Source organism: Filicampus tigris, chromosome 4 (genome assembly GCF_054856515.1).
Source record: "Filicampus tigris isolate MCC_2025a chromosome 4, RoL_Ftig_1.0, whole genome shotgun sequence".
Taxonomy (NCBI): Eukaryota; Metazoa; Chordata; class Actinopteri; order Syngnathiformes; family Syngnathidae; genus Filicampus; species Filicampus tigris.
The window spans coordinates 20,794,086-20,819,951 of record NC_141220.1 but is presented as its reverse complement, the minus strand read 5'-3'; the positions used below and the strand labels follow the sequence as shown (position 1 = coordinate 20,819,951).

The 25,866-nt window shown below is 40.4% G+C and overlaps 1 protein-coding gene across 7 annotated transcripts; it reads right to left on the bottom strand.

Moving 5' to 3' along the window:
• Nucleotides 1–4,027: 4,027 nt before the first annotated feature.
• Nucleotides 4,028–24,977, bottom strand: LOC147148901 (zinc finger protein aebp2-like). 7 transcript variants are annotated; one of them, XR_015086640.1, is made up of 10 exons: nucleotides 24,360–24,977; nucleotides 22,599–22,809; nucleotides 21,541–21,648; nucleotides 21,236–21,422; nucleotides 20,230–20,354; nucleotides 13,529–13,596; nucleotides 12,066–12,194; nucleotides 8,295–8,408; nucleotides 7,387–7,474; nucleotides 4,028–6,546 (listed from the first exon to the last, which is right to left on the bottom strand). XR_015086640.1 is itself a non-coding variant. In XM_086029315.1 (10 exons), the coding sequence occupies exons 1-10, from the start codon at nucleotides 24,908–24,910 to the stop codon at nucleotides 6,540–6,542; spliced, it is 1,530 nt and encodes a 509-aa protein (XP_085885441.1). In that variant the 5' UTR covers nucleotides 24,911–24,977; the 3' UTR covers nucleotides 4,028–6,539. The 7 variants fall into 7 exon arrangements, 5 of the variants coding, with proteins under 5 accessions (XP_085885441.1, XP_085885440.1, XP_085885442.1 ...); XM_086029315.1 differs by having other exon boundaries at nucleotides 7,387–7,416; XM_086029314.1 differs by having other exon boundaries at nucleotides 4,028–6,499; nucleotides 7,387–7,416.
• Between the last annotated feature and the right edge of the window lie 889 nt (nucleotides 24,978–25,866).

Genomic DNA, 25,866 nt, shown 5'->3' with positions numbered 1-25,866 from the left:
ACACTGCTGGACCAACAATGCACATGAAGCGGCAATTATGTGCATAAACAAATCCCTTCTGAGATGGACACCATTATTTCATGTTGTGCAATGGCGTTGGAGAAACAATGTGTGCCAGCTGACATTAATGACAAGAGAATGGGAGGAGAAGACGTCATAGAGGAGTGAGAACATGCAGCAATTCTTAGAAATCGCTGAAGTGTCGAAAATGGGGGCGGGGGGGTGGGGGGTGGGGGGGAGTGCCATGAGCAAAGTACACCAGGCCAATCACATTTCAAGGACAAATATATTGAATCATCAGAGTAAGAAGGAGGGAGGGAGGGGCTTCGCTTCAGATTGCAACTGGACCGCCTCAGTTGCTCCGCTGATACCGCTCTCACAGTAATGTGGGCCTAATGCAAATCAAAAGTCCGTCTTTTTAAACCCACTGAGTGATGCAGCCCAAACCAACTGAACTGTCCTGCCTTGTGCGGGATTCGGCGACTTACACGGTGCGGTCAGTAAATGGGGCGAAATCGATAATTGCCAACAGCTTCTCAAAATATCCACTCTCCTTATAAGTTTCCTGTCTTTGTGAATGCCGCTGCTTTTTTTGACAATGGGGCCATGTTATTGTGGTTCATTAAGCAATAATACTGTATGTTAACCCTCAAAATTCGATACAAGTTTGTTGTCGTTGCAGCACGTCAGTAGATGTGCAGTACTCAATCATTGGTGTGTGTGGCAAACATTTTATTTTGCCATGTTCAACTTTCCACATTCCAGCCGCGTCACTTGATGTGCGGCAGGATTTACAGTACGTGTTACACATTACAGTAGCAACACGCTCAAGAACGTTTCAGTTTCCCAAAGGCCGCAGAAGTGATTTTCAACAGAAGCAGCACGACATTATTCCCATATGGCAACCTCCATCCTTCAGAGAAAAGTGTTGGGGCACAATGCATCTGCACTGTTTCACGGAAGGTACCGTAGTAGAGAAGCTGATGCTAATATGCCTTCACTAATTGGTGCTCCCAAGGGCCAGTGTTCAGAACATACACACACAAAGGGAGAAGAAAAAAAAAAGCGAAAAAAAAAAACAGGTCAGGCTAAGTATTTCTGCATCTGTCATCACCGCACAATGAGTTGCAATCGGCCCGTTCGCCGCCCTTGACCCTCGTGAATCCTTTTGTCCAGCTGCCAGGCAGTTTCAAGGCACATTGACAAAAATGATGTTGGTCGGCTATCTAGTGCATCATAGCAAAGAGTCCTTAAATCAGTTTTCCTGCCTCAAAACATTCTACTGCTGACACCACTCACGAGCCTTAAGAATGTTAACATGTCGATTTATTTGACATAATGAATAACAAGGAACTAATTTACATACAAGAAAGCAGTACTTATGTTTGGTTTTGAAATTTTTTGGGAATATGATGATCACCAGCTGCATAGTGCTCAACTCTGCCGAATCTAAATTGAATGGTCAATCTCTTACTATCACATGAACCAGAGGATAAATGAGGTATGAGAAATACATATATTTTTTGCAAAATCTCTGAACATAGAACAGAATTATGAGTTGGAGCAGGGAAAGCAAAGCCACAAGCATATTGACTGTTGCGCTTGCATTTTCTTTCTTCCATACATCTCTGATGACACAATGTGGATATGATGAAATATTGCCTATAAATAAAAGCTCCTGCAACTGTTCAGCTGGGCAGTCTGATGGAAAAGCAGCGAAAGGGAAAGTATGTTGGCCAAATGGCCAAAGGGGCCATCCAGCACAGTGGCACAGAATCTGCCTGGTGAAATGAGTCTTGGGCAAACACAATAGCAAAGCTCGACATTAACTCATTAATAGAGGCCAGCGCATTGCTTGCAGGTCAGCTGTTATGATGACTTACATAATCTCCACACACACAAAGTCTCCCAAAGCACGAGTGTTAATAATTCCATGTCAATGCGAAGTCAATCAGACCGATTGCAACGAGGAAGCATCTTAATGCTTCTGTTTGTAAGAAAACACAACTTTTACAATCTAATGGAAGAAAGAAATAGGCACCATTGAAGTCATGCAACACTACTGCTCTACGTGTTTAGTTTGGAACAATGTAACGGATGACATATCGAGCCACAATTTGCAAAGAGCAGTAAAATGCGGCATTGTGGAAAAAAAAAGCATGACACCACTGAATCAGGACTTTCACATTCTTTCAATGTTTTTACAAAGACAAAAAAAAAAAGCCCGTCACAGAGTATTTATTTTTTTGAATACTTTTTACCTTTATCCATTATATTTTAATACCAGTATCTGTACTTTTTACTTCATACATTTTCAAAATAGGGTCGCTACTTTTGTTTTACATGATGATTAAAAAATAAATTAGACCAATGTTCGTGGCTTCGCCAATCATATGAAGGGTTAAACCCGGTCTCGGACTTCCCAGCTACTAGCTCTATCTCAAGCTATGACATCACCCGAGAAGACGCTATGCTAACCTGCTACAGAAGAGAATTTAATTGGAGGATGAGAAGAAGTAAAATGATCGACCACATGGAGTGTGTCGACGTTGAAACTGTCAACATTATGGGCTCGAGCGAGTCAGCAGCTGGCTGACGCCCAGCCATGGCCTTATCTGAGAAACCATTTTGAGGTACAACTAAATGATTACCCTTTCATTAGCTTGGCCCTGGTTAATTCTGTCAGTTTTATACTGTTTGAATGAAACAGCAGTTCATTAATAAAAACGTGATTTCGAGAGGTGCGCCTACCTGCATGGTGTGTTGAAATTGAATAGCCTTCAAATTATATGACATGAGGATGAAACATCCAGTCAAAAGTACATTTTACTTTTACTCCCGAAGTACATTTCAGAGCCCGTACTTTTTTTTTTTTTTACTTTTACTTAAAGGGGGAAGTCAAATCAAACACATTTTTTTCAAGAATATGTTCTATGTAAGCCCACTAGGTGAAACAAGGCATTCTGACAAATACTGCGTTTGTGGAATAAGATCACCTGTTTTCTGAAGCTGAAGCGTGATTGGTCGTTACCTGAGCCTTGAGCAGTCGTGATGTCATTTTCAGTCGACAGAAGTGACAAAATGGCCACACCCTAAAATGGCTAAAAACAGATGGATTAACTCTTATTCCACAAACGCAATATTTATCAGAATGCCGTGTTTCAACAAGTGGGCCTGCTGGGAACATATTCTTGAAAAAAATATTTTTGGGTTGATTTCCCCTTTAATTATTTGAATGAGTACTTTTACATTTTTTAAAAAGTCATTTTTTAGACAAGTAATTGTACTTTTACTCAAGTACAGAATGTCAATACTTTTCCCATCTCTGCTTTTCAACTAGTCATATAATGCATAGGGAAATAGCATAAACTGCCACGACATGTGTTGCACAGTGAGACAAGGATGGATCATTCCGGAGCAAATGGGAGCCAAGCTGTGGATGGTGTCCAAGTTTTAATAGTTGAACAAGAGATGCAACGGATCCCTCATTTCCTGAAACCCATTGATCCTTTGGTCTTGTGGTAGTGCAATGTATCCTTCAGGGGGTTAGGCTTTTAGAGGGAGTCCACAAGTGAAAGCGTTCCTCAAACAGGTTCGGCCAGGAAGTGTTTCCCGTTCAAGGAAGGAGAGGGCCCGTCAATCATGATTTCATCAGGATTTGGCAGCACGGTGATTGTTGATCGCCTAAAAACAACACTCGCCTTCCAGTTATCATCCTGTCCACTTCAGCTTAAGAAAGGAAAAGCCTCAGAAACAATGTGCTTTTGTTTCATTTGCAATATCCTTCAAATAATTCTCTTGGATTTTGACTTAGGGGACTGAAATGCACAGAAAGGGTCTAGGTCATGGTCATTGTATGTAAAATATTTGGAATGATCTCATAGAATTGTCAGTACTTGTGTCATTTGTTTGACTCAAGTCCGTATCCGCTCCACACGCACACAGTAAACTCAACCTTTTAAGGGCTGCTGAGAAAACACTGATTCTCAGCACAGATGAAGAACAACATTTCACAATGGAGGCGTAGAGCACTAAAAGAAGAAGATTTATTACCGGTGACAATATGAATGATAATGAGCAAGTAAGCGTAACGAACCCTTATGCAGATTAGAATACTAATGACTGAGACAACTATAGATTATAACCTAAATAAGACATGCTCCTGAAAGAGCTGAACATAACTAAGCATGATATATAATGTACATACATATACAGTATACACATAATGCACACACACGCTTACACACATATACAGGTACATACATTTATTTTTGGCCTCACAAATTGTTGTTCCTGAACCTGGACTGATGTCCATGGCAACAATACATAAACAGGCTGTAGAAAAGGCCCCCAAAGTCTTTCATTGTTTGTGGAAAATATGTTCACTTTTTGGATTCAGCTTTCCTAAACATTTATTACTTTTGTGTTCATTTGTATGTTTATTATTGACAAGCCACAATTTATGTGGCTTGCGCATGGTGAGCGACATCACATAGTGGCTGCAGTAGTAGTCTGGATAAAATTCTTTCGGCGGAATACAGCACGCATCGAATCTAGGGCTGGAGCTATCGAATATTTTGGTATTCGGATAGCCTACCAAAAATGCTATCGAATAATTGGGTATTTGGATAAAAATGTATCTTTTGGGTTGGTTACTGATACAGAAGACCAAAAAAAAAAAAATCACATTGCAACTTAACAATAATCGGCCAACTGGTTTTCATTTTTATATAATCAACATTTTATACTTAAATTTAAACTATGCAAACCAGCACACCATTTTCCTTTCTAGAAACATTAGTGAGAATTTAGATAAATCTCTCCCCTTAGATTTTGGTCCATGAGACGAAGTGACGTCAGAACCACAGGAACAATTTTGTCGGCTAAAACACCACACTTTAGTAAGCCTTATTTATTAAAAAGTGATCCGTAGGAACAACAACTGTGTCCGGCTGTCAGCATCAAAGTGTGCAGAGTCATTTAGGTCTATTGAGCGCTGCTGGCGGCTAGCGCTAAACGCTGCCACCGCACAATACAATGTCAGCGTAATTTTGTCTTTTTAATTAGCAATTGAACATTATTTCAGGCCAACGTTTCATTGTTGTAGTCAGTAGCACCAGTTTGTGACAGCAATAAAGACTCCAAACTGTTTGGAGGACGAGTTAAATCAGCCATTACGCAGTGACAAGCTGTAGGGAACAACTTCAAAATAAAAGCGAGCCAAGGCATTGATGTCCATATAGTATTTGGCAAGGTAAGGTTTATTTTGAAGTTGGCCTTCTTTCTTGTAGTTTTCTGTTTAGATTAATAACAGGGGGCATGTTTTGGTTAACTCAACTATTTATTTTAATTTGTGAAAATGGAAATGCCATTTTATTCTAGTTTGTATTTTAAGTTGATGTGGGTGGATTGGGAATTTGCATGAACTTCCATTCCAGCCTTTACTGTAAACGGAATACCTGAACATGTCATTATCAACCCCATTAGTGCTAAAGTTGAATGAAATCCCTATGTGGGAAGAGACAAGTGGACAAGCTAATAAAGAGCAGCACAGCAGACCTCTGCCTGAACTCAGTTTTCAGCTGAGGCCGACGGGGGTTCTGCCTGCTGGCCGAGTCATTAGCTTCTCCACAGCACGTTCCCAAAGCTTTTTGGCTAGGGAATGCCAAATAAGGCAGCCAATCCCTCCTATGTAAACACAACGAATTTCATTGAAACCACAATAGAGGTATAGCTTCTCCCTGCCACTTCCACACCTCGCACCCTCAGTGGTAAAAACGAACGCTATTTATCAACCGTTGTCATGGCCCTTGTTTTATTAGAAACACAATACTTCATTAAAACAGGACAACAGACAGTAGAAAACACAACTAGTTAAGGGAAAAAAAAAAGGAGAAAGGAATTCAGAGTGCTGAAACAGCTGATTTGTAAGAAGTAGGATATATACAGTATACTGTAAAAGGGGGAAATGAAAGAAGTGAGGCGCAATTTGGCTTACCGATGCTTATCAAGTCTTTTTGATAAAGTTATCCGGGATATCATCGGCAGTTATTGCTTGTGTAACATGTAGATACTTACTTACCCACGGGTAGATATAGTCAGTCAAAATCACTGCGTTTTGAGAGTATAATTGTAATACTGCTTAAGACCATCCAAACACACCAAGTGCCCCTACGACTGACTTTTAAAATAGCTTATCACAGTAAACACGGTGCAATTGCTCACACAAATTCACAATCATGACCATTTTGTTGAAGTTATAAAAATAAGTTACAAATCTGCTTCCATAATTTACACAAAACACTGAAAATGTCTGTTCCACTAAACAGTTGTTACAACATCGGGTATGAGGAGATACTGTATTTTCAGATTTTCTTTTTTTGGGGGGGGGAAAAAGCATTCTTCAGAGTTCTTGATGAAGACAAATTGTTCGTATTGTTCCATGTCCCATTCCAGAGAATGACGATGATGAGTCTCCCATCCCAATTAGAAATAACTTCTAAGACCAAGGAATAAAAATTCAGTCCAGAGATGACTCCTTACAGGCTGAGTGAAATGTGAGAGAGAGCGAGAGGTGTTTTTAATGATTAATATTAAAGACATGAGCTACCTTGGTTCATAGTTTAAATGACAATACCTGTCTGGACGATCATTATACAAGTATTCATGCATTTGGTGTTCACCTGCTTTAGTCAATATAAAATGTTTTATTATTTTAGTTTCCAGAAAGACTTTTAAAGAGGAAATTTTTGGCATATCAAGTCCAAGACCAACTAATGACCACTAACAATTAAGTAAGTCAAACAAAACTTTGTTAACAGTGTGCAAGCAAATGACATTTGGAAGGATAAACACTGCATAAACATTTTTTATGGAATACCTAGAAGTGGGTAGCTTGTGCAATGTGGCAGAGCAATTTGGTAGTACAGTGGGGATGAGGCCCAGGCCGGACCGCGAATCTGTGTATTAACTGACGCCCATTGAAAAGCATTGAGAAAAAAATTATATCATTTTTTTAAACCCCCAAAAATCTTTTTAAAATGCTGATAAAGATCCATGCGCTTTCCCCGAGAATTGAGGGAAAATGGGGGGAACCCCCCCTCCCCTAAAAAAAACAGCATATTTTAAAATATTGGTGGGGAGAGGGTTTTTTTTTTGTTTTGTTTTTTTGTTTAAATCAGCAAAAATGCAAATCCGTGTGTAACCGAAGCGTGAGTATGCTGAGGGCCGCTGTAATACATTGATTTATTCATATTTTGCTTCAATGTTTTAAAATGCATTTTGAAATGATTTAGTGGTATAATATGTTAAACATTTTATGAACATGCTGACTGATGTGTGGCTGATTAGAAAGTAGGAATATGCTGCTAAGTGGGCGAAACTTACCTCTGCTTTAATCGCTTCTGTGGAAGTGCTCTGGAAAGATATGGAAAGAATTGTCTTTCAAAAGAAAGTACACAAGGTGAATGGGATCCTGCAATAAGCACATTATAGAGTATAGTGTTGGCATTGTCTTAAGTAATCGGCTTACTTTATAACTAAATATTACCCAAGGTCACAGTGGGGAAACAAGTGTTGAATCTAAACCATTCCAAAGGTTCTTGATATTAATGTCTATGTAGGCAATGATTCTCTCACTGACACATTTTCTTTCAGAGACAAAGTCATCAACAACATCATTTGTTTGTGGCTTTAATCTAGTGAAACAACCTTGAAATAACCTCACTGAGGCGTACGTTGAAGTGTGAAACCGGAGTACAGTAGGAGTTACTGAAGCTAATGCTTATTCGGGTCCAATTAGGATCTACCAGTCTTGCTTCGTATATATTCTTTAGTCCTTATTAGCATATTAGATGGATTGTTCATCTTTAAGAAATCACGTTTAGCTTCTTTGTCGTTTCTATGAATGTAAACCCAGAGCTGTAAACAAATACAATCATGCAACTGCAAAGTCTTTGTAAGAGGTCTGTACTATGTTTAAAAACACACACACACAAAAACGTTTCATTATATTACAATTACTGTTTATATAATTGGACAGATTGTGGCAGCCTTCACAAAGTTGTGCTACGGACAATGGTTGACAAACTATAGTAGTTGCTGACAACAGGAATTGGTGCCCCCTGGTGGTTCTGATAGCTTAACTGAGTCCAAAAATCCAGTGTTAAGCAGTTCTCATGTCATGAAATCCCGTTAACACAAAGACAACATCTGTGTTGGCTGCCTGAATGATGGAGCTTGTCTCTTCAAGTATGCCCATGTACAATGAAACTAAATGTCACACGGACGCTCACCTGTATATATTTGGGTCCAGCAGCATGGCGGTTTCCTGCGGCAACTGGGATAAGTGCACCACTTTCGTCTTCAGCTGAGATCGCTCCGTTTCATTCACCCACACGTCAGGCAGGCTGTAAGGAAACACATCCAGGGAACATGTCGTCAAGCCAAAAAGGAGGTGAAGAAAAGAAAGGACGGAGTGGCAGTCGTGATGAATGATCCAGCGTGAGTGAAATGGACAGAGGCCCTTTCAGACCGCAGAACGTTAACACCTTTCTCTGCATGAGAGTGCGCGGCTTTGACCAGACACACAAGTAAATACAGGAGCTCATTTGAGAACCAAAAAACGACAAACATCGGACCAGTTTTACATCTGCATGTGACACGTGCACATCAAACCATTCGGAGTACTTAGCAATAAGCTGTGGAAGCAGAGCGAACTCGTTCCCATCTTACAGACGGAAGTTAAATGAGGGTGGCAAGCTCACGCACATGCACATGATGTGTTGCAGTGCTCAGCTGCACCTTACTGTACCCACGTCAGCACGGTCCCCTTGAAAGGAGGGAGTGTGCGAGCTTTGGCGTGGCAAGGCCGGTTGCAGAAGACGGAAACAAAGAGCTTAGCGAGTCGACTGTGCCTCCCTCCACCCTCCTCGCCCACCCGCTTCTCCACCCCCAGCATTCCCCTCGTCACCACGTGCGTCATCGCTGGAGCCCCCTGAGACAGACAGACGGACACGCGCGCACACACACACACACACACACACACAAGAAGCAAAGCAGGCAGCCACCCTGCCAAATCGCTTATTCACATACTTTATCGGTCTATTTGGTGAGATGGCGTGAAGGTAGTTGACATGTAAGAAGGGTTTTTCAAAGGTTACAAAAGGGACGTAGGAAATGTATTTGTAAAACTAGTTCTTCTAGCGTGTTTCCTGTGTTTAACGGTCGCAAATTAGATGAGCAATATCAAATGTTAACAATTTACTGTACCTGAAGAGTTATGATATTTATTCATCAAAAGGTCGTAATATTCTGCACTCTGAATAATTCAATAGATCATTAAAAGTGAAAAAGTCCATCTCACCCCTGAAAGCAGACGGCTAGCATGATAAACTTCAGCTGCTATTATCGTGCTGACTTAGTTTACACTCTCATTAATTCATAAGGCAAGGTCAGTAAAAGAATAATAAAATAAGCCAACATTCTATCCTAAAAGCATAATGTTGTTTTCTAGGCATGTTTCCACCCAGATGGAGAAAAAAGACTGCATAAAAAATGCAATGTGTACATTGTACTGTATGTAACGTGAGGTCAAGGAGTATTTGGACGAGGAAGGTTTTCATGTTCTTGCCTACCACAACAGATCTGAAATGACTCAAGATGATTGAAGAGTACATTCCCAACTTTAAATTAGGTAAGGTTTTCAAAAATATCAAATTGACTTCGCTTCTTATACGCATGATACATTTCTGTAACACAAAACGAGACACTTAAAGCTTGGATGAAAAATAATTTGCAGCCAATGACTGGCTGCAGTCTTGCAGGTCATGGTTAGCATCAAATTCTTTTGCCGTAATATTAAAAAATACGGTTATTCACAATGTCCAAAGCCTCTTGAATATTAAATGTAATTCCTAAATGCAAAATGTATATATTTTTTTCTGAATCAAAATTCAGTCAGGCTGAAAGTTTTAACTTTGATCACATCTGGATGGTTTTGTTTAGTGTTTCAAATAAAAGTGTTTTAATACTACTGTGTTATGAGAGGCTAAAATGCATTTTGACTTCAATAAAATTCTGGGTTATGTTGCCAAAGGAACAGAACTTGAGGATCCCTGCGCAATAATATTCTCTCTTTTTTAAATTTTTTTTTTGTTTTTTTTTGTTTTAAATCTGTATAGTTTTTTTCTACAACCAGCCGAGTACATTTATGTGCTGTGGTATCTGTTGTTTATATTGACAGGCAGGCAGACAAGAACGAGAAAGAGAAGAAGCTGAAGGGCGATGAAAAGAAGCAGGCCCCTGTTGACGCACCATTAACGTTTGGCTTGGCCTTGAGTTAGTGTCCATGTACAAAGTAAAGCTCCAAATGACAAACGGGGGACCTGCTGAGTTTAAAACGCTCAGTAAACATTCGACTGTATGCTCGCATGCATTTGCTCAACTCCAGCGTCACCCGCAACGTGTCAGAGTGACTGCGCTGTGGCACAGCCCGGACCCAACAGTCACCCAAATCTGCTGCACACATACAGTATGTGCACGCAAACTCGCTGGGAGACGTCACTCATTCAGTCAACCAAATCTAATTAAAACAAATGGATGTGTTCTGTTTTCCAGAGGAGGATGTTATTTGTCTTGATTATTGAAGGGGCAGAAATGTGTATTGCGAGCGAGGAGGTCTCTTTTGGGAGTCCTACTGGGGGCTTTGCCTGCTAGGCAGAAGCCCATACTTAGAATGTGGATTGATGGCCGCTGCCAAATCTAGATGGTCGCCGAGATGACAGGAGCAATAAGTTCAACACAAAGCAGCCCCGTATATTAAATTGCTAGCATATTGAAAGGCTTTATTTGGGACTCAGCAGAATTCAAATGTCAGTTTAAAAGACATCTCTGTGCAAAGGGGAGGCGGGCAGGCCACAATGCAGGCACTTCAGCGGGTGCACATTTCGCTGCAGCCAAATAAAAGTTATGTTATTTCACATAAAATAATCATGCATCGATAATATTTCTTTGATATTGACTGCACTATTGGTCACAACTTAGCCAAAGTCAACAGCTAATTACCTATGACAAGCCCGTTTAACATTTAACAGGGAGACTGGATATGATATCTGCAATTTAGATTTCGCCAATTCAAAATGAACGTTTCAAATATCGACGACTACACTCTACAATCGTCATTTCAACCATCAGCAATGTTGATTGTGGATAATGACCCCATACACATGAATGGTGAAAATGCTAAAATGAAGTTGCACATACATCAATTTCGGATAGTAAGACTTAGACTTAGATAAATCAGCTTGCCATTAATACCAAGGCAATTCCTATTGGGATGCAGTAAATGTGAGGTAGGGAGACATCTGTTTGCGGTGTCCTTTTTATTAAAAACAAACAAACTAACCAAAAAGACATTGTTAAAGTGTTGGAACTGAACTAAAATGCTGCACAACTGTTGAAAGGTGGCTTGGACTATAGAATGATATTATCCAGAGTCAATATATGCAGCCAAAGCAAACAATGTGCTGCTGAATGCAAAGAAATTGGATATTCTTCACTGGCATGCACTAAATCTTGGGAAAACATCTCAAGGTCAGTCAGTGATTGACTGCGCTGAACTTAAGATCCAAGTCAGAAAGATAGCAATCTCATTAAAAACAGAATAGAAGACAATTTGTAAAATGGTCGAATATTGCTTTCAGGTTGACCTTATAGTAAACTTTTAAAATGAGTGTTTACAGGAATCACAGTTGATTGTGTATGTGGAGTGATATTTTTTGTCTCTCCAAAAGTTGCATTGCTGTTAAAACAATTACAGACAAATCCTTTGCAAGTTTTCGTTAGTTCCGTCAGTCACAACGCGACTTCCACATGGACGGATAAAATTTGCTTTCGTGCCAACAAAACGCACATGCACTAAAAAGACCTTCTTTTATTTGCTTACCACTTCCATCTTAATATTGCCATTACTACTCAATTGCTATTACAACTCATTACAAAGGTTCAAACAATGTAATTGTTCTGTACTTCTCCTTATGTTTCCCTACAATTGACATAACACTGACCTCAGGCAGTTTGAGCTTCTACGATCCTTGTAGCTCGCAGGTACTTTTGAAACCGTGTCGTAAGCTCTCATTTCCATCTTGTATGTATTTCCACTACCCCATTCTGGGTCAAGTATTTTTTTGTTCTTCCTAAAACAAATATCAGTGTCAAAATTTCAGTTGAGACTTTAACACAACTCATCAATTTTTTCCCCTTCACTATTTGTTTGTAAAAATAAAAAATAAAAAAAACTGAAGGTGGAGCATGAATGGATGAAGAATCAGAACAAGAGTTTGGCTGCAGAATGTTAAGCTGAAGCTCTCAACAGCAGTTCTACTTGCTGATACACATTATCCAGTCCCCTTGGCTCCCTACCATCACTGTCCTTCTCATACTACATTTTTTCCCTCTTTTTTCCCCTCTCTGTATCTTTCTGGCCTTTCTTCAGTTCATCTCCCTTTACAACATTTCTGCTTGATTCAACACTTTTCCTCCAGCCCACGTCCCGTTGCTCTATGATCAACTTCAGAGGCTACGCAGTCAAAGCCTTTAATGAGGGTGCAGTAGTGGGCGCTTCCCTCAAGCTACAACCAAAATAGACATGAGTATTCCGTGAAGCTCACTAACAATGAGACGAGCCCCGTTCACAAGTGCGGCGCTGACCCTGCGTGGCCTTTTCAATTGGTCAATCAGCTAGCACCAAGGTTCTCCTCCACTGAGCTATGGTTGCAATGTGATACAACACTGGCATCACACACTCACAGCAGAAACTTCCCAAGTCACAATTTGGTGAGAGTATGTATATATATACATATATATATATATATATATATATATGTATATATATACATACATATATATATATATATATATATATACATATATATACATACACATACATATATATACATATATATATATATATATATATATATATATATATATATATATATATATACATACATACATATACATATATATATACATACATACATATACATATATATATACATACATACATATACATATATATATATATATATATATATATATACATATACATATATATATATATATATATATATATACATATACATATATATATATATATATATACATATACATATACATATATATATATATATATATATATATATATATTTTTTTTTTTTTACATTTTATTATTTATTTATTTATTTATTTTATTTTTCCCCCCCCACAAAATCTATACTTTTGGTCAGTCCACACGTGTGGGTGTTATTTATGCAAATTAATGACCAATGAAAAGTTTAAACAATGTCTTGCTCTCTTTGACAATGCAATGTTAATAGTTGAACAAACAGGCTGTTTTGGGGGTCTCATGAAAAGTGAGGATTTTGGAGGTACAAGGATTCTGCCCAGTGCTAGTGACATGTATTCTGATAATGATCATTCTGTGTTCCAATTTTCCAATTATTTGCACTGTGGAAGATGTTTTACTCACATGTCCTCAGGTGTCCAGTGTAGGAGAACTTTCACTTTTCCTGAGCCCTCCTTCCTTTTGGCTAGCACCTACACAGCAACAAATTGAGACAAAAAAAAACATTGATGGACAGCCAGTAAAATTATTTGTTTTGCTAAAGTATTTGTAAAGAAATTAAGGCCATCGTCATCTGCACCATCAATGAAAAGTGCTTTAAAAAAATAAAGGCACACATAGAGAAGTTCAATCAAAAGACTATGTACAGTTGGTGTAAAAATTCAAAGCAAGCTGTGATCCAACAAGCGCGATGGAACCATTCTCCCTTGTGCCTAGAGAAGCGGCTTCAAAGACATGCCCTCCTCCCAGGAATAATGAGGCCTCATAATTCAAACATCTCACTGAGTGATATAGAGGCTGATCATGAACTGCAAGCAGCAATGTAAGGGCTCTCAATAATGAACGCTGGAGTGAAGTTGGATTTCTATTTTCAATGGAACCTGTCCTCTGTTGCCCTTCAACATACAAGGGATGGACAGGAATTTGAAGATATTCCCCTGATCAGAAAAATGGAAGACCAATTACTGGTTCATTGTCATATTTTTATGTCAATTATACATGGCTAACAACCATGAAATGCCTTCTTTACATGTTTGGTTGGCTTTGTCTTTCGGTAATTTAGCAAAAACAATAGCTAGCCTGGTAGATAATGCTAGCTCTACAGCAATAAAAATGGTACATATACAGTATGTCAATTAGCCAGTTCCTCAATGATCCTGTTAATTCTGTCTGCAATGAATATAAGACCATTGTCACATTTGTTGTGACACAATTTGGTGCACTTTTTTTTTTTTTTACCTTACCTATTGCTTCAAGACTCAACCACACAACTTAACCTAATTGATACTAGAGTTCAAGCTATATACAATTCTTAGCCCTCTGTTGTATCGGAAATTAACTAAAAAGTATTTACAATCAGCAAGCACGAGTACACATGGGATGGCTTAATGAGAGAGAGAGAGTCATACAATCTGTTCAGACAAGAGGACGCCCAGTTAAGCACACTTTACCTGCTTTACATGATTGTCCACAATTCCCAAACTTCCACTTGTGAAAATACAGTGGAGACACAAAACGAAAAAAAAATAATAATAATAAAATACAAAAACAAGGGTTGTCAGGGTCATTGGGCTTTACTTACTGCATAACATTCCACCTATCATGCTGTGTCAGTTTACAGTAAAACTGGCCAGGAATTCACGCAAATATTGTCGGTCGGAAAAGAGAGAGCTGGAAAAATAACCAGCAGTGTCAAAAATAGCCACAGATATAGCCTCTTGCGTCAATCGGCTCTTTTAAGTTTGGAATGTCTATTTTTAGGACTGCGAATGAGCTCACATTGAAAAAAGTTCTCTTACGCACACGAATATCTGACATTATTTTTGTTACCCCTAAAACTGACTGCGGCAGGGATGGAAACTAGTTTGAGGAGAGGATGGAGGACACTCCACCAACAAAAAAGACAGACCAAGACCCCCTCTAAAAGATTTTCTCTCAACTTGCCAGTTTTCACCTCAGAATATATTGTGTTTAGTTTGGTAATTGGTTTTGACAGGGTACCTTTCATATGTGCAGTTGCGGTGTACATTACACATAAATATTTACCTGGGGAAAGAATTGACGCACAAGTAGGAATTTAATTTGGGTTTGTGAACTTGACACAGAATAAAAAGAATGAGTATCCTGTACTCTGGAAATATGTTATTGTTAGAGGTGGGCGATATATATCGTCATCAATATCATCGTCAATCTTATTTTCACGATGTGTAAATTTACATTATCGAGTATTAATACTGCCTCGAAAAGAGAGTGAGCCGACGGCCGCAAAGTACGAGGTACGGCAGAGGAGGAGGAAGTGATAATCATTCGCCGAATCAGCGGGCAAGGACCTGGTCACGTGACTCTGTCCGCACTGCAGACGGGCTATGTTTCAAGTATGGAGGAGTGTCCAGCGGGGAATAATAGGTGCAAATCCACGTCATCCGTAGTCGGTAAATGGTTTGGGGTTGACAAGACTGACGTTGGTGGGAATAACGTGCCAAAACGGTCACATCGAAGAGCAATTCTGTTGCACCACGAGCCATATGGGTTATGAGGAAAACTTGGCGACCACGCAAGCACGCTAAACAAAAGCTTAAACACACACACTCAGAAAACAGTCGCCGAGTTGAACCAACAAATATAAACGCACGCACACACTCACCCCCGCACACAAACACTCAGTACTTTAGCGAACAAGTCAAACGTGACATTCTGGATGATCGGTTAACATTCAGTTTACACGCTTGTAGTCCGCATCATTCATAACTAGCCTGTATTCCCGAGGCATGTTGGACAAACTACGACGGTTTATTAGTGTGCCGCCAGCATACACCCAAACATGAATAAAGTCACAAGTCTCCATATCACAGCGATGAATGAGTGGGAAAATGCACTTTTCGGTAAATTGCAGGTTTATTATTCAACTTTATTAAAAATACGGTGGCCAATATATGAGAACGGGTGATGTCATGACGACGTGTTTTTTTTTCTCTCGCTGGGTGACACTTCGTCACACGTCACATATCAAATACATTTATTTCCCATTCTGATTGCTCTCGTAGTTGGCAGTGGTACACCAGTACTTACTGCAGCTCAAAATGTCACATCATTATGGAATAACAGCAGAGACATTTCAATGACATAAATATTCCCAAAAATCAATGTAAGTCTACACATCATTTTTTTGTTCTTTGTTAAATATTGTCGTAGAATATCATTATGTTTTGCAGAAGCTGTATTTAGCGATTTAAAAGAGATGTTCACAAACGCTGTCTATCCACAATTGGTCTGTGAAGCAAGTGCAGATTTAAAATATTTTTTGTAGAGTATCGTCAAATTATCGTTATCAAGTTTTTTGAAAAAATAGTTTTTTTTTTGTTTTTTTTTGCCCATATCGCCCACCCCGAGTTATTGTACAGTTAAAGTTTTGAGACACACAAAACACAAAATACTTTAATCCAAACAAAATGAAGGATGACCCATGTTCCAGAACAGATCGTGGAGGTTGCACGGAATTATCATTTTATACAAAAAAAAAAAAAGTGTATATTATATACACTATATATACACTAATTATTTAATGTAAACTAAAGCCCTTGGAACCTTGTAGTATTCCTTTAGTCATTAAATATTATCATCAAGCGTTTTGTTCTTCCGCTATCTAGAAAAAAAACATTCTCTGGCTCCTTAAAAAATAGAAGATCCGCACAAGGGATGAGACATTTCCGAGGTCAAACAATGGGCCTGCTAAATTGAGTGAAACAGCTGCTTTAAATTAAGAAAAACAGAAGTTGGTTCATGATCACAGGCTAAAGATTTAACGCAATGGTATGCAAAGTATGTAAAGGCTGAAGATAAATACGCTGGCGTGTGTTGGAACTGCATTAAGTGATTTGTGAGGTGCCTCCTTTAATGATGCCACGTCAGTCAAACGAAGCACTAAGAGAAGGAGGAAGTACAGAAAAGGGGAGGATGAGCGGCGAAACGTGAACATCACAGCGGCTCCAAAACAGGCAGAGAAAAACGCAGAAGCCAAGGCGGGGGAGGGCAGGCCGGTTCTAACCGGGTGCCTGTCTCGTGTCAGCGGGTCAAGCGCTGGATGACGCAGATGGGCGCAATAACAAAAATATCCCATCATAAATATGGCTGACTTGCTCTGGCGTGTCAGCAGGCTCCCTGGCCAAACTCCACAGAACCCCCCCACAGCTCTGCTCCGTCCCTGGCCTGGAGGAGTCCGCCGGGGCCTGTGGTCTGATGCAGCGCCGCAGACCTTCTCGCCCACAAATCTCCAGGGCCTGAGGCAAGGAGCACATGCACTCAACTGGCCTGATCTCCTTCCGATTCCATGAGCCGGACGTTCGCCTAAACCCTTTTCCTTGTCCTCTTTCTGAAAGCTTCCATTGCTCTCCCGCCGCCCAAGTTTCCTCCTTCCAACCTTGTGAAGAAAAAAAAATAAAAAATGCTCGGACTCAACTTAAGCTCTTCCCAATCTCTGTCTTCAGATTCTCCCTCGAATTTTTCATTTCTCAGCTTGCAGTCGGTACTCAAGGTAAAGCAAGAAAAGAGAATAATAACACAGGAGAGGAAAATATTAACAGGCAACAGCACGAGGATTGAGCCTGCCAAACGTCCACAGAACATCTTTGCATAATTGTTGAGATGCTTTATCGTTGAGCTTCTTTATAGCTTGCAGGCCGATCACCAGCAATATCTGACCCATTAAAGGAAAGTGGGTGTTATTTTATTTAGCTCAATTAGCACATATGATAATATTTTCCCCCCTTAATGTTCTCCATGCAAATAATCACATGCAGGCATATTGCAGTTAAAACAAGGGTGCTGCATGCATGTGAATTGGTATATTTGCCACACGTGACCAACAAATGAAAGGAGAAAAAAAAAAAAGACAATCTTCTCTCATCACAGCAGTTTTTCTACTTCACATCTCGGGCTCCGTAAGATGCATTAGTAGAGTGCGAGATCAAAAGCACCTCAGGCAGTTGTTGCCATTTTTCCCTTGGAGGGTAAACATGCTTTTTACGTCTCATGAACACACTAATCATTTCTGCAAGGTTAGCCACTAGTGGCATGCTATAGTGGCACAGCACAATTTAAATGCATTGTACAGTGATACGTGTTAACTTACACCAACAGTATTCATTCATGGCTACCTTTAAACCCATCCTAAATTTGTCATTGCATTAATATATAGGCCTAGATATTTTGTATTGAATTTCTAGTCTATTTAGACACAAATTACTGCCGTCTAATTCCATGTGTGTTTAGCATATTCAGCCAATAAAGAAGATTGTGACTAAATGTTGAGGAAACGCGGTGCGTGAATGTCACTGCACACTGCAAAATGTTTTTAATTTCAGTCTTGAAGCAGCAAAGGTCAGGGTGCTTTCTAGTGGAACTGCACAGAAAAAGCTGCCAGTCAAAACTCATTATTACAGAATTACATTTGTAAGAAATATTGTCTTTCTATAAAAGCTTTTGAATGAACTGGTGATAGAAAATGTGGTTTCTATGGGCCTTCGAACGTCAGGTTTAGAATGACAAGCACCATACTCAAACGCAAAAACGCAACTCAATTGTCTTTCCTGTGAAGTCTGATTCAAAGAAAAACAACAACAAGCCTTGAGGCAAAAAGCGGTTCACTTAAAGTGCACAGACAAAAAAAAAATAGCATGAATCAGTAGTGGCTTCTACAAAAGTGAAACTAAAACGCCCCCTGCTGACCAAAGATAAGATACAAATGCAAGACTCGAGCACAGCAACATTCATGACAACAAAACTCCTTGGACAGACTGACTTCTTTTGTGGAACACAGAAAAACAAACTATCCGGTTATCTTCAAAAAAAAAAAATCTTGTTTACTAGTGATCTAGTCGTCTAATGTATTTTCTTTAGTCATAAAATATTTACTGTATTTGCGCCATTGACAAAAATGTTTAAAAGTGTTGGGTCACATCAGCAAGGGCTGTCATGTTATGTTATGTTATGTTATGTAACAAATTAAGTTATTAAAGGGATGGTGGGGATGGCCATGTTTTCACTAACAAGTTCATTTGATATATTTTTTGACCGGGAAAATGAAAAGAGTTGTCATTTTCTATTTTATCAATAAATTTGGGAGAAATTAGGAAATAAGTGACTCCATGAATAACGGCCCTTGATAATGAGGACAATGGCCGCGGCCCCTACCGTTCTATCCATGTTCAATCGGAGTCACGGGAGGAACCGATTCCAAACTCAATTGGAAATCTTTGTACTTTCATTGCTTATAACATCCAAAAATGGCGATCAATTGGAACCACAATTTATGTGGACATCCCTACTAATGCCCACTTCAACATATCAAAAGGATTAACCTCTCCGTGGCTGATTTATATGAGAATGAGGAAATGTGGAAGCGAGCAGAGCTACATAGATTTAGGCTGGGACAAGCGCACACTGCTTCTTTGCTTAAAAAAAAAAAATGCTCCTTTGCTGATCACGGTTAGGACGGACGGGCGAGGCATTGAACACCAGTCAGGATATTTACAGAGACTGACGTGGAAATGAGTAGATGTACATTTATTTGGATGAGAAATGGCCACAGTTTTTCGACAACACACCGTCCAATTTGGAACGTAAACAGCCGAAATGGTACGTTCCAATGCGGCTACACTTGGCTGTGCAGTCAGCCTCGCTGGGACTTTAGTACTGATGTCATTTTTACATACAAACCTATTATATAAGTGCCAATGTTAAGCTCATCCCAGTGTCCCTTTAAGCATACAATATTCTAAATGTAACTACTTCAATTGATTAGTTTAACCAATTAGAACAGGACTGGTTTGCCCAGACCCTAGCCGCATATGGCTAATATCACTTATGAACCCTCATACACCCTTTAAAGACTGAGATGTACATACAGGGAGCCCTTGGTTTACGACGGGTTCAGCATACACATTTTCAAGACAACTCGCAATGAACTTGTTTGTGCAGTGGTGAAGGAATACATACAGTATGTTGTTTGTATACATGAGGAAAAACAGGCTGTTCTAACACACTTTAACCCTTCTTAAAAAGACACTCAAAAGTTGTCTAAATAATAGTGGGAAAGGAGACAGACTCACCGTGCTGCTAAAGACCACACTGTGGCCGTTGCCCACGCTTTCAATATGAGTGGAGAGGTTGAGACAAATGGCTCGGTGACGGATGGCATCCATGGTTTGAGCATCAAAGAAGTCATGGGGCCTCGCTGGTATGGTAGTGGGACAGTGGAGGCAGAACATCAACAACTGATTAACACACAAAGTCAGACGGTCTTTTTGTATCTTCCCATATGACAAGGCGCTCACTGATTTAAAGCTAAATTATGTCCACCTAAAATGCATGGCGGTAAACGAGCTGACATGAGACGAAAGATCAACTCTATGATGATAGCAGCAAGATAAATACAGAAGTCTGCAGAAACGTTCAGTCAGACAGTTTAGTGAAAGATGCAACAAACTAGGAGATCTTTCATCATTCAGCAAGATGATTACCAGAACAAAAGACCAAAACAATGACAAGTTCATCAGGCAAGGAATGGAAGATCTTCGACTGGCCAGATGAATTTCCAGACTTTAAATCTATAGTGCATGCATTTTACCTTCTAAATATTAGACTGACGAAAGAAGCCCCGCCCAAAAAGAACAGAAAGAAGCCCTGGTGAAAGTTTGTAAAAGTCTCACAAAAGAACAATGCAAATGTTTGGTGATTTTAATGGTGCTACTTCCGTTATTGAAGGCAAAGGATTTGCAACAAAATATTACATCTTATTCAGTTGAATTTATTTGTGGATTATCTGTTCCAGTATTTTTCGCACCTAAAAATGACAAATAATGCAATCTTCCAAGTGTATCAGATCCAGATAAAAACACCTGGAAATAAAAATTTTAATTTTATTCTTTTCTCTCATATTCAATTTTCCTTTCCATCGAGTGTGGGGGGAAAAAAGTAAATGATTCACTGTCCCGATGCATTAGGAGGGGAATGTATATATGTCAAAAAATCACACCCCATTGCTGTACTCAGGTGAGATGTGAGATGTCATCAGGAGAAAACAGTGTAGTGTTGTGTGCCTTTTAATTTACGTACGTAGGGAGCACCTGCGTTTGTTCTTGAGCTTCTTCCTCTTGTTGAGACCTGCCTTGGAGGGTGACTCCTCCTTGAGTTTAGCCTGGCTGGACATTTTGGAAGAGCTTTGCTGGCTGAAGTGGCTGGGAACGTGCCGCGCCAGCCCCCCCTGGGAGGCAAAACTTGCGGTGCAGCCACCGACGACACACTGATGCGGAACACGGGACAAGGGAAATAATCGAATGCATACTGGATCTTAACGATGGTGGCAATAGTTTATGTGTTGAAGCCAGTCATTCTATTTGGATGATGCTGTCGGTTTTTACCTTGAAGGGCTTATCACCACTGTGGGTCAGCATGTGTCTCTGGAGCCAACTCTGACTAGTGGACGGTGTGTTGTACACCTTGCAACCCTTCCACAAACACACAAACACCTGGAGAGCAAGATGGAGAAAGGGAGAGGAAAGAATAGAATTGTTTTGAAGCATGTGATTGTGGATAAAAGACTTCAAAATAGTGCGTGGGATAATTGTCTAAAAGACGTCCTTGTGTGAGGAATGAATGGAATTTCAAATTGTGCACACATGAAATAAGATAGCAAAATGCTTAGTGATCAAAGCATTTTGATCAAAAAACAAAGTGATCTCATTTCAAAAGTAATTATTTTTAGGGCTTAACCAATTGATCAAATTACTTATACCAAACAAGTCTAAGCAAAAATCTCTGCCTCAAAGCCTCGCAAAGATAATTTTTCATGAAACAACAGCCAACGACACTTCCACATATTCACGCAATATTATTCAGTATGCGGTTTTTTGAAGGCGGCACGGTGGTCGACTGGTTAGCACGTCCGCCTCACAGTTCAGAGGTCGCGGGTTCGATCCCGGCTCCGGCCTCCCTGTGTGGAGTTTGCATGTTCTCCCCGTGCCTGCGTGGGTTTTCTCCGGGCACTCCGGTTTCCTCCCACAGTCCAAAAACATGCATGGTAAGTTGATTGGATACTCTAAATTGCCCCTAGGTGTGATTGTGAGTGCGGATGTTTGTCTCTGTGTGCCCTGCGATTGGCTGGCAACCAGTTCAGGGTGTCCCCCGCCTACTGCCCAAAGACAGCTGGGATAGGCTCCAGCACGCCCCGCGACCCTTGTGAGGAGAAGCGGTACAGATAATGGATGGATGGACGGTTTTTTGACTAGTGGGGGCGCATAAAACATATTACTGTAAAGAAAATGTTCGACTTGACTTCAATTTCCATGCACATTTACACTTTTATGACTGTTGTTTATTCAAACATTCACTTTGAAATATCCAACATTTGGAGGTTGACCAGTTGAAATCCATAAAAGAAAGCCCAATAAGGAATGTGTTTGCGTTCAAATGTACTGACCCCTCCTCTTTGTCCGTCCACATGGACACCCCTGATATGTTCAGCAAGATCAGGGCTGGAGTTGAAGTACTGAAGACAAAGGTCCCAGCAACAGGAGTAGGCCACGGTCTTAACAGCAGAGGAGCTAGCACTGCTCTGTCCATTCATCATAGCCGGGGTGGAGCGCCCACTTGACACTGTGCTCTCCATCTCCATCAGAGTGCTGCTTATACTGAGGAGAGAGCAGCAGGGGATGGGCCAAAAGGTTAAATATTTCACTGACACAAACAACAGGCATGAATCTTCAATGTTCGACACATTTGTGAACAACTGGTGCCGATAGGATGAGCCTCTCGTAATACCAAGGATGAAAGAATGCAAGCTCTAATTGAGTTTCCATTCACGGTGCTTCTCACGTCTCATGGCACACACAACATGTGGACAAAATTATTGGGACAGCACCTTGTACATGTGCCATGCAAGATTACCAGGTGTGCCACAAGAAATTATCTAATTTCACTCAGTTGGCCTAAATTTTTTAACACAAATAAGGATGCATCTTTGCTAACTGTCTATGCCAGTGTCATACTGACAGGAAGAAAAATTACATGCTCTTTCACTGCAGAAGCTACACAATTAACCTGTGTATCCACTTTGTGTGCCTTTTTTGTTTGGTATTGTACCGTGAGATGGAAAATATGCCTTGACTGAAAGGTTGCCCAATTCAAGAATTATTTGTGCTATACAGTATGGATTCATAAAATTAGAGTGCAGTGAACCCCGTAGATCTGCAGTTCGGGGAAACAAAAAAAAACACAAAAAAAATTAGAATCCATCCTCTCTTATTCGCTGAAAGCAACAGAATTCTTTAGTGTCATCTTGGTACCAGTGAAAGAATTTGAAGTGAATTGAGATCATGACTTGGACAAACATAGTGCTTTGTCACCCTTTTGTGGCATCTACAACCATAAAAACCCTTTTGAGAGGGTCAGTTAGGGGAGGACTTTCGGTATTTGTGGCATGGCTTAGTCCAGTGGTGCCGAAGTCCAGTCCTCAAGAGCCCCTATCCAACCTGTTTTAGATGTATCCCTATTCCAGCAACACCTGATTCAAATAATCGGGATTGTTATCAGGCTTTTGCAAACCTTACTGATGAGCTGATTATTTGAATCAGGTGTGTTAGAACAGGGATACACCAAAAATAGGCTGGATAGGGGCTCTTGAGGACCGTACTCGGGCACCCCTGGCTTAGTCCCTATGCCCGCAAGAAGGAGGGGTTCACTGTACAGCATCTGTGCATCACTGAGGCAAAATCAAAATAAAATGGCTATGAGTTAGATTCATGGGCCAATTAGAGGTTGTAATCTGCATTTTAAGGCTTGTGAAGTAGTAAAATACACGAGACCCCACATTTCCAGTGCATGTTTTTCAAAATGAAATGCAAGTCATTTATTCTTAAGGATAATTTTGTAAAATGAGTATGAAATTATATTGAGCAACTAGCAAATATCCATGTATAATTGGCAGCCTTTGAAATGCATTGAAAAAATGTTTTTGTAAACCCCCAAAATGTTTTATACGGTGGGTCAAGAAAATCAGGAATTGTCCCCAGCCAATTACTGTGTTATTATTATTAGTAGTAGTAGTAGTAGTAGTGAATAGGAGCAGGAACGCGAGTATACGGGGTACCACTTCATTTTGTATGTTGTCTCCCCACCTTGTCGGAGTGGAACTGCAGCGTCCCCGGATTTCAAGTGACAGCGGCTAGGCAAACTTTCTTACCTGTCTTCGGAATCCATGCGACTCAGCGGTTCACCGTCAGAGGAAGACATCTCCACACTCGCTCGCCTCTTGTCCCCCAGCGCCGCGTCTCCACCGCTCAGTTTATCGCCGTCCTCGCAAGTCGGTTTCTTGTCACACTCCTCCATACCCGAACACTGGCTCTCCTCGCCAGGCTCCTCTTTAGCATGTTTTTCCGTCACGCAGCCGACGTGCTCGCCATTGTCATCCGCAAAGTTCCGCTGCGGCTCTGGCGGTACCTCCTCGGAAGGTAGCTCCGCATCTCGGGGACAGGGTGTCGTCTCCTCCAGGTTGACCGCTTCTGGAGCGTCAATCGATGGCGGCTGCTCGCTCGCGGCCTGCACCGCCGCCTCGCCGGCCTCCGCCTTCAGGTCATCCATTTTCGGCTGCCCGCAGCCGGCTGGTTCCACTATTTCCGCTTCGGTTTTGCCGTCGTCCTCGGTTTTAGATTCATCCTCGACGGGAACAGAATTGTCGACAGTCACCGAAGGCGTCACCTCGGAGGTTGCAGACGCCATTTCCGTGGCAGCCATAACGCGCGATGCACTTTACGTGTCAAAATTGGACCCTCGGTGGAAGGGGGCGGGACTTCACATTAGACGTCCTATGATTGGACAACGCAGCCACATTAGTTTGGCATTTAAACGCTCCATGTATTACTGTCATTCTACAAACTACAGTTGTGGTTTTATTCTCCATTCCTTCCTAAACGCTGACCTACATTTGAAACCTAAATTGTAACTTTTGGTCCATGAATCAAATGTTTTTCAACTTATGTGCCGCAATGGAAAAGTAATCTGCCCAGGGCCTTCAGAAGCACTGCTGGCACATACCTGAACCCAAGTGAAAGTAAATATTCTGAATGTGAACACACTAACTCGAAAAGTGTTGTTAACAACTGTGCCAAACGAATGATTTAAAAGATCGCCAAGTTCATAAAATGAGGCTTCACGGCCACATCTCTAGCGATCTGCACACATTATTAGTATATTTAAAATGAGCAACTCTAATGAGTATCATGCTTTAAACATTAGATAAACATTGATTGATGATGTACATGGCACACTTGCGTGCTGTTGTATTGTATATTATTGATGGTTTATATTTTTGACATGATAGCAGTAGTATAAGTGTATGTATTACGTGTATTCGGTCTGCCGCACTGAAGGCCCATGTACAAAATGCACGTGCCCGTGACTGTCTTCCACATGTAGTAAATCATCAAACCTGACAATCATAATGAATTTCTGTGATGTCTCTTTTAAATACTCACAGGTAAGTTCGGTTACATTGAGTCAACTGAAACTTTGCAAAAAGGTAGATGGGTGGATGGACATTTAAATACAACTCTTGAATTGGATATTCATTGACTGTATGAGTGATATTTTTTACATTACGGCCGAGGAGGATGTTTGGTGTCAAGTGATAGATAAACAGCCTAAAAAAATAAAATTCAGACCAATTTTAATCACATTCTGCACGTTGAATG